Here is a 13,096-nt window from a genome sequence, read left to right as displayed (position 1 = left end):
AGAATGAATAGTAGGCAATCAACAGGCTTGCCAAAAAAAAAAAAAACCCTTCAGTATGATGCATTAAAAAGACCAGATAAAATTAACTATTATAAATTAACAATTTCTAAGAAAACTATAGTAACTACAATATGTAGACATCTAGACTCATTGGACAAACTTTCTCTAAAATTCTAATGATGACCTACTACATTATAAGTGAACCATTTAGGGAAAAAAAAACCTAAAGTCAACTCTTGAAAAAGGCTAGCAACAAACTTTACTTAAATAAATGATTAAATTAGTATAAAAATAAAAAGTTCACTGAAATTCAGGAAAGGAATGTGTCCAAGAATTTAAAGGAATTTCTAAATATATAAGGTAATCAAAAGCATGACGAGCTGGATATGGTGGCATACACCTGTAATCCTAGCAGCTCAGAAGGCTGAAGCAGGAGGATGTAAAGTTCAAAATTGGACTCAGCTAAAAGTGAGGTGCAAAGCAAGTCAGTAAGACTCTGTCTCTAAATAAAATATGAAACAAGGCTGGTGATGTGGCTCAGCAGTCTAGTGCCCCTGAGTTCAATCCCCAGAACCAAAAAAAAAAAAAAGCATGACAGATCAAAAGTATGACAGATTAATGGTACCCAGATTTATAGATGAGTGTGCTTCATAAAATCATCTTTAACATTTCATTACAGATATGAGGGTTACTTGATTTTATCCCACCATTTACATATTAATAATATTAATTGTCACATTTTTTGCAAATCATCTAGTGTTTATTGTCAATTTTTATGAAAGCTTTAATAGAATACAGAATATGTCAAGGAATATTGACTAATTTTTAACAGTAAATCATACAATGTCAAAATACTATTTTTGGTAAGGATATCATAACTAGCTTCTTGTCAATAAATTGCAAATAACTGATGTTTTATTCCTCAACTCTATAGATACAAAATGTATCTGAGTTTCTGAGTCATTAAATTATAAATATGTAAATATGTAGGAATGGGTTGAGCATCCCTAATGTAAAAATCTGAAATCTGTTCCAAAAATCAAAAACATCCTGAATACACATGATGTCACAAGTGGAAGATTCCACACTATGAAACTTTGTTTCATACAGAAAATTATTTAAAATACTATACAAAGTTACTTTCAGGTTATATGTATAAGGTATATAAAAAACATAAATGTATTCCATATTTTACCTTGGATTCCCAAAATACTTTATTATGCATATGAAAATATTCTAAACTCTAAACAATCCAAAACACTTCTGGGCCAAAGCATTTGGAATAAAGGGTAAGGGGTATTCAGCCTGCCTAACAAGTATGTGTATATACATAATACACACAAAAATGCCCCACACATTTCCAATGCTATAGAAAGGAAGATCAAAGGGGAGGTACAGGGGAACAAAACTGATCAAAGCATATCGCTATATTATGTTGAGGTACATATACCTAATTACAACACCCCCAAAAAAAATTTAAAATGAAGCTTTTATTCCTTTTACTTGCTTCTAAATTTGGTTGACTTTCTAATAATACATGTTTAGGATGTGGAAAGATTCATATAGGTAACAAATGTTGTTGGCTGCAAACTGATGCTACCAAAAAATAGACAAAGTAGAAGTTAAATTATGACTCCCTTTTCAATCCCATATTTTCAATATAATCCTATTATTCTAAGTGACTTTACAGAACTGCCAAAATCTTGAAAATGCATTCAACATCATTAAGGGAAGATTCAAATAGTTTCCATATAGATAGACAATAAAATCAATTTGACTACATTCTAATATTTTAAAAATTGGTCATCAGTATACTTATCTGAAGTAAATTTAACAAATATTTAAAAACCACTGATTTCCATATAAAAAGATGTAAAGTGTAAATACAGGTAGTCAATTAATGTGAAAGCTCAATTATTCAGGACAAGAGAGTAGAATTAAGAATCACCAATACCATGTCAGGCGCTCTGGCTCAAGCCTGTCATCCCAGTGGCTCAGGAGGCTGAGGCAGGAGGATTGAGAGTTGAAACCCAGCCTCAGCAAAAACAAGGCGCTAAGCAACTCAGTGAGACACTGTCTCTAAATAAAATACAAAATAGGACCAGGGATACGGCTCAGTGGTCAAGTGTCCCTGAGTTTAATCCCCAGTACCCAAAAAATTTTTTTTAAAAATCACCAATATCAGACAAGATTGTTTATGATGTGCTATGTAATAAATATTAACATTCTGTTTTATTTTATCCTTTCACTTAAATTATTTTAAATGTTCCCTATTATCTTGGATCTTTCTATCATCTTCTAAGCATCCAACTTAAGACAAAACCTTGCTAAAAATGCAAAGAACCATAGAACCCCAGGGTCAAAGGGACCTTATAAAAGGTCAAGCTGTCTATCTTCTTAGTCATCAATACCATATCCCTGCTAATATTCTCTACCTCTTAAGATAAATGTAGGAGAGAAAATTCCGATAAATCTGATAATCTATGAATTGATTATTTGCTTTTCCTTTGGGTACCAGGGATTGAACTCAGGGGCACTGGACCACTGAGCCACATCCCTAGTCCTATTTCATATTTTATTAAAGACAGGGTGTCTCACTGAGTTGCTTAGCACAACGATAAATTGCTGATGGTGGCTTTGAACTCATGATCCTCCTGCCTCTGGAGCCACTGTGCCCAGCCTATGAATTGATTATTTTCATCAAAATGAAACAGACTTTTAGAATTAAACAAATGAAGTCTGTCGGTGACATGTTGTTGTAAACCTAGTCCACCTGACTTTATACCTAGGACTTTCTTAGACTTAAAAAAAAAATAAAATGAAATGAAATCTGGTAATTTGTCAACCTGTAAATGTCTCATTTTAAAAGTTCAAATCTTCAAATAAGATAATGTATAACACAAAACAAATAGCATATCTGACATAAATTTTTATATTTTCAGAATATGAGGTTTACCAGTTGTGAGGGACATTTTTCCTAGTCAATTTAACATGATAACATTAACCATAACTAAGGCTATACTAAAAATAAGCAGTGTATCAAAAATAGCATGGAAAAGAAAGATCTAAGTACGATAAAACAAAGCATTCTGAGTAACAAATCAGTAAACTCTTTAAAGCCTAAAAACCTTAGCAACTCTAAAACTAGTTCTACTAAAACAGAAGTACATGCCAAATCTCCTAAGTAGTACTATACATGTTAGCACTACTAGCATTAGTAGTCAGATCAACAGGTTGTTAGATCAACAAATAGCTTACAAGAATAAAATTCTATTTCCATACTTATTAAGTGTCCCCAGGTCACAACAACTGTGTCCTATTCAAAGACTAAACTCTAAAATAAGATTTTAATGGAAAAAACTTGTCACAAGGGTTCACAAATTAGGGTGTTATAACACTATAAGCCAAAAAAGGAAGCTCTTTAAATGAGCAGTGCACAGTAACACCAAGCTAGTGTCTATGACTACAACTACAAGCAGAGATGACTCTTAAAAACTTCAATTTACACTTCCTCTAAATCACAGTCCACAAATCTAACTTCTGAAGTTTTTAGGCTCTAAAACAAAATATCAAGACCTCTAATAGCATATTATTGAACATATTTTTAAGAAACCAAGGTGCTCCTTCAAAAAATAACCAATTCATTTTTAAAACTGTGAAATTATTATGCAAATTATATCTCCTATATCAGCTGTACATATTACTCATTCTTCCTTAACAAATGTACTTCTGTGGAGGTACAAATATTCTTCCCATCATAAATATAAACTGAATAGTCAAGACAGTAAACTGTTAATGTCCTTTTCAACTATCCTGGAACTCAACTGTAAGCTTAGTGGAACATAAAAATATCACACAAATTCAATCAAGAATCTTATATCAATGTAAAGGAGTAACAGCATTAAGATCTGCATCTTGGAACTAAACATCTGAGGAGTGGCAAGAACACTAGACTGAGATAACATGTCATTTTTCATTACTACATTGTGTAAATCAGAAACTTTCATTACACTACTGATGGTGAACTGGTAATGAAAATTCTCCGCCTATGAGGGGCACTCAAATCTCATAACTTTGTCTACCTCATACCCATCTACCTTAACTCACATAACCAAAACAGGTTTCTCTTCCTTTCACTTCACACTATCCAAGAAATTCCCACACATCTCTCCCCCTTTTAATAAATGTTGGCCAAGATTCGGCTCGAGATTTCATGATACACTAAAAACCAGTCTTTGATGAAGTGGGAAGTTCTGCCCATCACCTTACCTTCCTCACCAAGAAAGAGCTCTTGAATGAATAATGCCCTGCAGTATTTTGATATTACCCAAAGGCATTTTGCGCTAATCTCCAAAGACTTGTCGTCTTATTTTCCCAAATCACTGTAGTCTGTTAATTACTATTTAGGATTATTTTTCTTGCATAAAAAGATATTTTTTTATATAATCCTTAAAAAGTAGGCCTCTAGTCTGAGATATTTGGGAACCGAACTTACAAAGAGACTAGACCCAAATGTGCCAGGAAAACTGTACTAAAACAAGGGAAAGATTAACACTAGGAATAGGTATGGAGTTGTTTTGATTAAGACAGCCCAGCCGGCGATCGATGTAATCAAGTATTTAACATGTATGTCTCGGTCCTGGAGACAAATAGAATGTCCTAAAATAAGCAGGGGCAGAAACGTCCCAAAACTGGAAGGCAGCGACCGGGCTCAATCCGAGATGATCAGAGGCTGCCAGGGCAGAATAGGGCCCAAGGACCTAAGAAAACTGACTGTAAGGGATGCTGCGGCAGGGTGGGTTAAGATGGTGCCTTCTCCAGGGTGGAAGGCCATGAGAGGAGGACAGAAGGCTTCATTCCGTCGGACTCCGGTCCTTAGCGTTTCCGGGATCACAGCTCAAGTTTCACCGGGGGGAAAACAAGGAGGCGGCAAAACGTGCATCCCGGCATCTTAACCCCAGCCCAGAAGTCCGCGCTCTCCGCTGGCTTCCCGAAAGAGCTAGGAAGTAACGGTCCCCACAGCTCCACGCACCAAGCACCGTCGCTGGCCCCGAGCATCAGAACTGAGACCCGCGCGGCCGCTAAGACGGACGGCGCTGCAATCGCCCGCCCGGCCCTTTCCGGGCCTCGCCCCGGGGCGCGGCGAAAAGTTTCCAGCCAAAGTCCGCCGCACACGCTCGCGCAGCCAACCGCCGAACCTAACCGCCTCGCCGCCCCGGAAAGCGGCCCGCGAGGGCCGGGCCGCCGCGCCGGGACCCTCGGTCGCGCCTCCCTCCCCCCGCGCCGACCGCCGCGGTTCACCTACCACAGAGCCGGGAGAAGAGCAGCAGCGGGAAGAGCAGCAGCAGCAGCGGCGGTGGCGTCGGGGGCGGCAGCAGGAGCCCGGCTCCGGGGGGAGAAGCGGAGGAAAGTTGTGCTTTGCCGCCTCCGGGACACAGCGGGGCCGGCCCCGGGGTCCGCGCCATACCCCACCCTCCCCCCGGCCCGCTCTCCCGCCGGCCCCCCGGCTCCCCCGGCCCCGGCGCCTCAGGCTCTGGGTGGCGGCAGCAGCGGCCGCGGCGCTGCGGCGGCGGAAGGTCCGGCGCGCGTGTCCCTAACTCCCAGCTCTTGCGCCGTCGCCGCCGGCTGACACTCAGCCGAGCGCTCGCGGGTGCCTCGACTCCGCCGTCGCCGACGCCACTGCTGAGGTTGAAGCGGGAGCCGCCCGCCGCCGCCGCCGCCGCCACTCCCCTCCCCCCGGCACCCGCCCGCCTCGAACTCCTGGGAACTCGGAACGCACCACCCCGCCCTCGCGGGAGGGGGAGAGCAAGCCGACCCTCAAAGCCGGCACCCGGATTCGCTTGCCCTCCCCGCAACTCCGGCTCCCGTCTGATCCCGGGGTGCGTGCTGCCTCCTCCCACCCCGCCCTCCTACACACGCTCCTCCCCCTTCGAAAGAAAAAAAGAACTCTTCATCCACTTTGATAACGGGGTTTCTCTCAAAACAGAGCTTTAAAAAGGACAAGAAAATCTGGAATAGGTTAGCCGGCCCCGCCCCTCGTTCCTGCCTCGTTTACCCCCCTTCCCAGCCTTTCCAATGGTATCGCCCACTCCGCCCCTCGCGGGTCCACAGCGGCCCCGGCGCAGACGGAGGCGGAGTGCTGCGGGACAATCGCGCTCCCAGCTCGCCTCTCAAGGGCAGCGTTCTCCCTCTGGTGGGGACCTGGGTCATGGAAAGGGTGGCGCGGAGAAAGCAGGATGAGGCTGCCCTTCCGTTGCCCAGGCTAAAGGTTCATGTCTGGGAAGCTGGACTCAGCCTGCTAGACTAGTCGCCTTCCTCCTTGCCGGGGCGCTGGGACTGAAAGAAGAGACTTTCTCCTCCTTCCTGCTCCCCGGGACAGCTGTGCTCTCCGACTCTCTCCCTTCTCTCTAGCCCCACTCCCACCTCGCCCTCTTGCTGTGGCATATTTGCACAGGCGTTTTTCTTGCGCCTTTCTCTGGGTGGGTGGTTTGGTGGAAGGGTCGGCGGAGCTGGCGAGAGGAGGGACCCCAGAAGGTTTGATTTCTCACTCTTGATTCTCTCGTGCTGCCGGCTTGTCCACTTTCGGCGCCGGGCGATTGGCAACAGGAGGCCGTGGATATTCCCCATCGGAGGGGCTTCGAGGGCGTTGGTGTTCTTCTTAGGTCATTTGCATGTTCGCACGTGTAATCTTATTTTTGCTTGTTTTTCATTGAACTAATCGCAGAATAGCGACCTCGGGAAGTATTAAACGTTTGCCCATAAGTGAGCGCCTGTAGTCCACTAAGACCCTCCCTCAGCCAGATGGCTCTCCACCCAGCTCTGCTCATCTACTCGCCACACACTGCCGGGGTGCCTTGACCTTGAAACCCCAGACACTCGCTGTTCTGTGGAGGAGGAAAGGATTAAGTTTGGACTGCCCACGGGGGTGGAGTTGCGAGAGGCTAAGGGTACCAATCCTAAGGCCTTCACCATTCATTTTATGTAGTCTTGTCATCTCAACCAGATAGTCACAAATGTGCTCCAGTCAGAGGAACAATAATTAGCCACCCAGAGATAAGCCTGTCACAGCTAAACTAAAGCTTGCCTGCGGCCAAGACCACGTCACTACGGTCCCCCCACATTCCACCCACTGGCTTACAGTGTTTTACTCACCTCAGAGGATACACATCATTCTACACCCTGCCCGCCTCTCATTTTCTTTACTTCTGCCTCCCATCCAGTCTCCCATCGCTTGGTCTTATACCTCTTTTATCCACCACCCCTTCTTTCTACTCTCTCCCTCCCTTTTTCTGCCAGCCACTGTCATCTCCTGTAAGCCTGTCTCCTGCAGCCAATGCTTTGTATCACCTATCCTCAGGATGCACTTATGAATAAACCTTGTCCTGCATAGCATAGGGAGATCCCCTGATGATGTTCATAATTGACGGAATGTAGCTATTGTGACATTCCTCAGCTCTGTTGACAGTAGTTTCCCTTGAGAAAATGTCTTTTCCTATTGTCCCATACCTAAATCTAATTTTACTGTTAAATTTAGAAAGACCCACTGAGCAAAAACTAGCTAATTATCTGTTTAGATAGCACTGTAATACTACGTTGTTGAGACACAGTTCAATGTTAAACAACCAAAATCTTAATATCGCTAGCCAATTTTCATAACCCCAGCTTTTCCCTGATGGTTCTAGTCTGCAGGAAAACTAATTCAGTCAACATTTTAAAAATGTGCCAAAGGCTTAATATGGGGTCTATCCATGCAATTTGCTACCGACACCATGAGGAGTTAGCAGGTGTTGTGTTTCTCAAAAAAAAAAAAATATATATATGAGCTTTAAAAATATATTTCCTATATGTTCTGAGAAATTAAATAATGGCATGCTATGATTATATTCTCCCACCTACAGTATAAAGAGTATGGAACAAAAGCATTTATAGATGTTATATAAGTACTAAAATAGCACCATGCTGTTGTTTTACCTACATGTATTATGTTCTAATAATAATTTGTGTTGATATACCGTCTTCAACCAGAGATGGCAAAGCTCATGCTCATTTCCCAGGGAAGGTACCAATTACTATTATCCCTATTTGACAGCAGGAATAACCTGGGCACAGAGGTTGAGTACTGTGCAAACACTGCCACCATAAGCAGTGTTTTTTCCAGCCAGAACCATGTTCTTGCCTTCCAATAGGCACCACTGACCACTTAATATTCTTCTTTAAGTTAAAAACAAATTTACTAAGGCAACTCAAATTTCTTCCTCCTAAAAAGTGTCCAGTCTTAAATTATATTTTCATCAGATAAAATAAGCATAGACATACCCACCTCAAGCTTTCCTGTTGGAAATTATGACTGGGTACCAAAAAAAAAAAAAAAGATCTTAATTTCAAAGTAAAACGCATTTTTCCAAGGACAAGAATTACTGTTGATTTTTTTTAAAATCTTTTACAGTATTCTTGGATTTTAGACCCATTTTTCACTTTCCAATTTTATAGATAAGTTCATGTAGCAAACTAATTAAAAGAATAATTATTACTAATTTATTAATATTTCTGACACCAATGAATACTAAATGCATATATTTACTTCTCAGAAAAATAATATCTGAACAAAAAGCCAAGTGATCAATACCAGAAATGATTTCATTGTTTTAGGTTAAAAGTACTAAGGGTGTCCATCCCACTTTCTTTCTCAAAGACTTTAAATTATCAAGGTTCACTAACTCTTTAACTAAAATAAAAAGTTTTCACTTTAAAAAATAAATAATTATTTAAAGTGCTGAGAATTTTGCATTTATTAAAATCATCCAAATTAAAACTATCATTAGAAGTCCATAAGGGATTGGATCAAAGTATCTTATAGTTTAGGTAGGACATTAAATACTTTAGCCAATTCTCCTTACTGTAAGCAAGTCTTTTATAACCTGCTGTGTGAAGAAGCATAGTGTTTATGTTGATAGAAAAGATGAACAATACTTTGTAGAATGTTTCATCTTGGTAACAGATTATAATCTGATGTTACCTACCTAGATTTACAGAATTCTAGAAGAGAATAAAGCAAATACTTAAAAAGCAACTACAATCCCACAACAAGTCCAACACTTGTCAAAATTTTCATTAATCTCATATCCATCAGATTCAATGCTTTTCCTATTGAAAAGTTCTTCACCCATATAGTTATACTGCTCCCTCAGATTTTCTTTGAGTTCTTACTCAAGTTTCACTTTCTTGCTGAGGCTCTCTAAGACTGCCCCATATGAAAGAACTGCCTCCACCCCAATCTCTATCTCCTTAATTTTATTTTCTCCATGGCATTTTACTATCAGACATGTATATATTTATTATGTTTTTTTTTTCCTTTACTAGAGTGAAGGAGCACTTCAGGCATCTATTTTTTTTTCACTGCTAAAACCCAAGCACCTAGAATATTGCTACATAGATTCCAGATTGAATGATCAAATGATAACTATAGTGACAGCATATTCAAGTGCATGTCTAGTGGCAAACAAACTCAATAGAAATATATTAATGCTTAATATCCTGAGTTTATCATTAATCATCTGGAACTTTTTCAAGCTGGATGATGATTACACTGACCATTGCTTAAGACTGATTTAATTGCCATTGGTGCTGCATTTTAAACTATTGCTTCTCTGTTCCATATTCATTGTTCTGCATTCTGCTTTGTAATTCTAGGGCTGGTACTGTGCAAACTACAGTTCTCCTTTACCAGTTAGCTGTCTAATATATTCTATCAATAGAGGTCTTTTATATTCTTTGATAGAATATATTAGACAGCTAACTGGTAAAGGAGAACTATAGGAGAGAGAGAGTGAAGGCAGGAATATGGGAGAAAGGACTATTTCCTTTCCATTTTCTTCTTGTTCCTATCAGCATCTCAGCAATAATAGCCTGTCACTTTGTCTTTGCCCATTGCTTCCAAACTCTCACTTCCTTTGCATGCTAAAAAAGATCATCATAACCCCTAAATGGTACCATCCCCAGCTAAACCATTTCATAAGTCCAATTCTAAGCTCAGCAGGGTCTCTCCTCCAAGCTTCTGAGTTCTAATAATCCAACCTTTTCCTTTTGCTCCCCCAGCTCTAAAGGTGGTAACATCCTCCTTTCCAGCAGGTAACTTCATATCTTTGCATCACTTCAAAGTTACCCTTTTGATCTGGAGATTCCCTCCAAACCCTGGTAATATTTCTCTATAATAAGTTCCTTCAGATACACAATATGGTATCTGTATTCCTCACTGAACCTCAATTGATACTCTATTTTTTAGTGACTATTTCCTAAAAATTTTCCTTACAACAGTTATTTTTCTCTACATCAAACTGTGTAAAATTAAAATCACACTACCATTCCAACAATAAATGTAAGTAAAAGCAATAAGGTAAATGAGCAAAACTTTTTCCATTTCCTTGGCACTAATCCACAGTAAGCAGAGTTGGGTGAGAAACAAGTGGAGGTAATTAGGTTGATGTTGTAGTCATATATATGCTTTGTTTTTGTTAATGTTTATCATTTAGGTCATGGTAAAAAATCAATACAAAGTTTTCATTTTAGGTGGTTTAGGTGATTTAATTCGTTTATGGACCTTGACTACACTGAACAATCAAGAGGATTATTTGGAAATATAAGAATTGGACTTCTCTCCCAAACCAACATGAAAATAAACATACATTTTATGTAATTATCTAAAACCTACCTCTAATTTTAATATATAGCTCTTTTGTAGGAGTGCTAGGGTTCCAAATCATATAACTTGAAAAACTGATATTCAGGCTGAAAGGAGAATTATTTTACACCATTGTGGTAGGTTAATTTTAAAAAGATGGTTAAACTACTATATGCTGGATTTTGTTTAGGTGCTGGGAACAGAAAACCTCATGTTCTGACTCCATATACTAATTACAATATTCTTGCAAACACTGAAGAATGCAAAGTAAAGGAGCAAGCATAGAAAATTTCAAGGTTTGCCTAAAAAAGACTGGGAAGCCCTCACAAAAGAGACATGTGAACAATCTTAAAGAATGACTAGAGCCAGATACTATAGTACATGCCTGTAATCCCAGCATCTCAGGAGGCTGAGGCAGGAAGATTGAGAGTGAATGACTAGAAGTTTTCCATACACTTTGGAGAAAAGCAGCAAGGGAATAGAGAAATGACAGATGAAGGTTAAAGAGGCATGACACAGCATCATATGTTCTGGAAAATACAAGCATTTCTGTGCTGCCAAAGGGTAGCATGCAAAGAGTCGTAATGGGAAAAGGTGAAAGTGAAGTTAGATGAGTAGTCTGGGATTTTTAAAAACCTGGTAAAGAAGTTTTGATTTTATCTGATAGATTGTGAGAACAGTTGAATAATTTTGAGCGGGTAAATGACAAGATTAGATTTATTAGAAAAGTCAGGAAAGAGTGCAAACATGAAGGCGAACGGATTACCAGGAGATTTGAGAGAATCATAACTAGGAATTATAAATTGTAAGGAGCAGAATGTAAGAAGGTCTGAACTTTCATTTGTAGAAGGAATAAAGGGGAAATGTGTATGTAAATGAGAAAGTGAATTCAAGAGAATTTTAGTATTCTAAAACAAAATCTGTTTCCAGAGTGAGCTGATTATGGTATGGGTAGGTAGGAGATAACAACCTAGGCGACTGAAAGAAGCAGGAGGAGGAAGGGAAAATAAAAAAAAACTGATAAAAAAGAATAAAGAGAAAAGTACTCAAAAAGGAAATGAGAATGTGAGTAGAGGTAGAAGGATAGTAATAGAGAGACCATGGAGAAGGAAATTAGAAAAGGAGCAAATGACATAGGCTGCAATAATGCAATCAATGATGTTATAAAATATCAGATAAAATTTTACCACATTTTATAATTGCTTCTACTAAATATTATTCCACTGAGTTTTAATCTCAGTTAATCAGGTTCATATAATGTCCAGCAAGTTTCTTTACACTGCCAATATTCAATAATCAGTTTTTTAATTGAAGAGAGGGAAAAGATAGAATAGCCTCAGCCTTCCATTTCCCCCAACCCAAAAAGGTATGCAAATATTCTACTTCGTGACCTTGGACAAGTTATGGATTCTTGAGTTTCCTAGTATGAAATTATTCCTTCATCACAGTACAGCTTAAGGATTAAACTAGTTCATATAATAACATTAGAATAGGCCTGAAACATAAAGCACAAGAGATGTAGTTGTGACCATGGTTGCATCAGTATTAGCAGTAGTAGTATTTTAAGCATACATTCAAGAAATACATATGGATCACAGAAGCCTGGGAATAGAATGTTGGTAAGGCTAATGTTCCTAACAATCCAGTTGAAATCTTAAAGCCAGTTTTGATCAACTCTGCCTTCCATTGGCCAGAGTACACTAATTCAACCTTCTACTTTATGGTTTACAAACCTCTGTCATTTATCTCCAATGGTCAGTAAAATAATGCCCTCCCTCCAAAGTTGTCCCCACTTTTTCTAATCTAGCTCCTGTTTTCCTACATCATCATCACCGTTGAATTCTTTGTCTTACACGTTTTGTCTTCTGACACCTCTCCAAATCATTATTCCTATTCTGGCTTTTCTGTCTTCCTATCCAGAATGAACTTCATGGTAAACTTTTCAGTAATGCACTTCTCAAGACCTTATCTGTTTTCCAAACCTTTGCTAATGACATTCATCAAAATTGCTTGATAAAATCTTAACAGGATGCCAGCTATAATTCCCGAAATTTCATGGTATCAAACTTACCCTCAGGTTCCCAAAGATATGCAACAATTCTTACAGTTATCCTTATTGAAGCCTTTGCAACAACTGTTCCAAATTTTCCCCTTTCTCCTCGGCCTCCATCCTCATCCTTCACCATGCACTCTCATTAGTTAACAAAGCTTCCAATTTCCATGGGGAAAAAAAGGAACCTCTTCTAGATGAAGTACTTCTATCACTTTCTAATTTAAATTGTTACCCTTTCCTTTCAACAATGACTTAAAATACCAATTGGAGTAAACTCATCCTCAACCCTCCTCAACTCCCCAACTCAACAGCAGTAATTATATTTTCACAGCTGAGTGTGGAAGAGCAGAGATACAACTTATATC

General features: G+C 39.6%; 1 protein-coding gene across 2 annotated transcripts in view; it reads right to left on the bottom strand.

Moving 5' to 3' along the window:
- Positions 1-5,465, bottom strand: part of Nectin3 (nectin cell adhesion molecule 3) — a 138,553-nt gene extending 133,088 nt beyond the window's left edge. For both annotated transcript variants that reach the window (XM_077795338.1, XM_026396102.2), the window contains exon 1: positions 5,306-5,465. In XM_077795338.1, coding sequence (XP_077651464.1) covers positions 5,306-5,465 — 160 coding nt within the window. The remainder of the gene's footprint in view (positions 1-5,305) is intronic.
- Positions 5,466-13,096: the final 7,631 nt, after the last annotated feature.

The sequence above is a fragment of the Urocitellus parryii genome, chromosome 2 (assembly GCF_045843805.1).
Source record: "Urocitellus parryii isolate mUroPar1 chromosome 2, mUroPar1.hap1, whole genome shotgun sequence".
Taxonomy (NCBI): Eukaryota; Metazoa; Chordata; class Mammalia; order Rodentia; family Sciuridae; genus Urocitellus; species Urocitellus parryii.
This window is presented reverse-complemented; position numbering and strand designations above follow the sequence as displayed.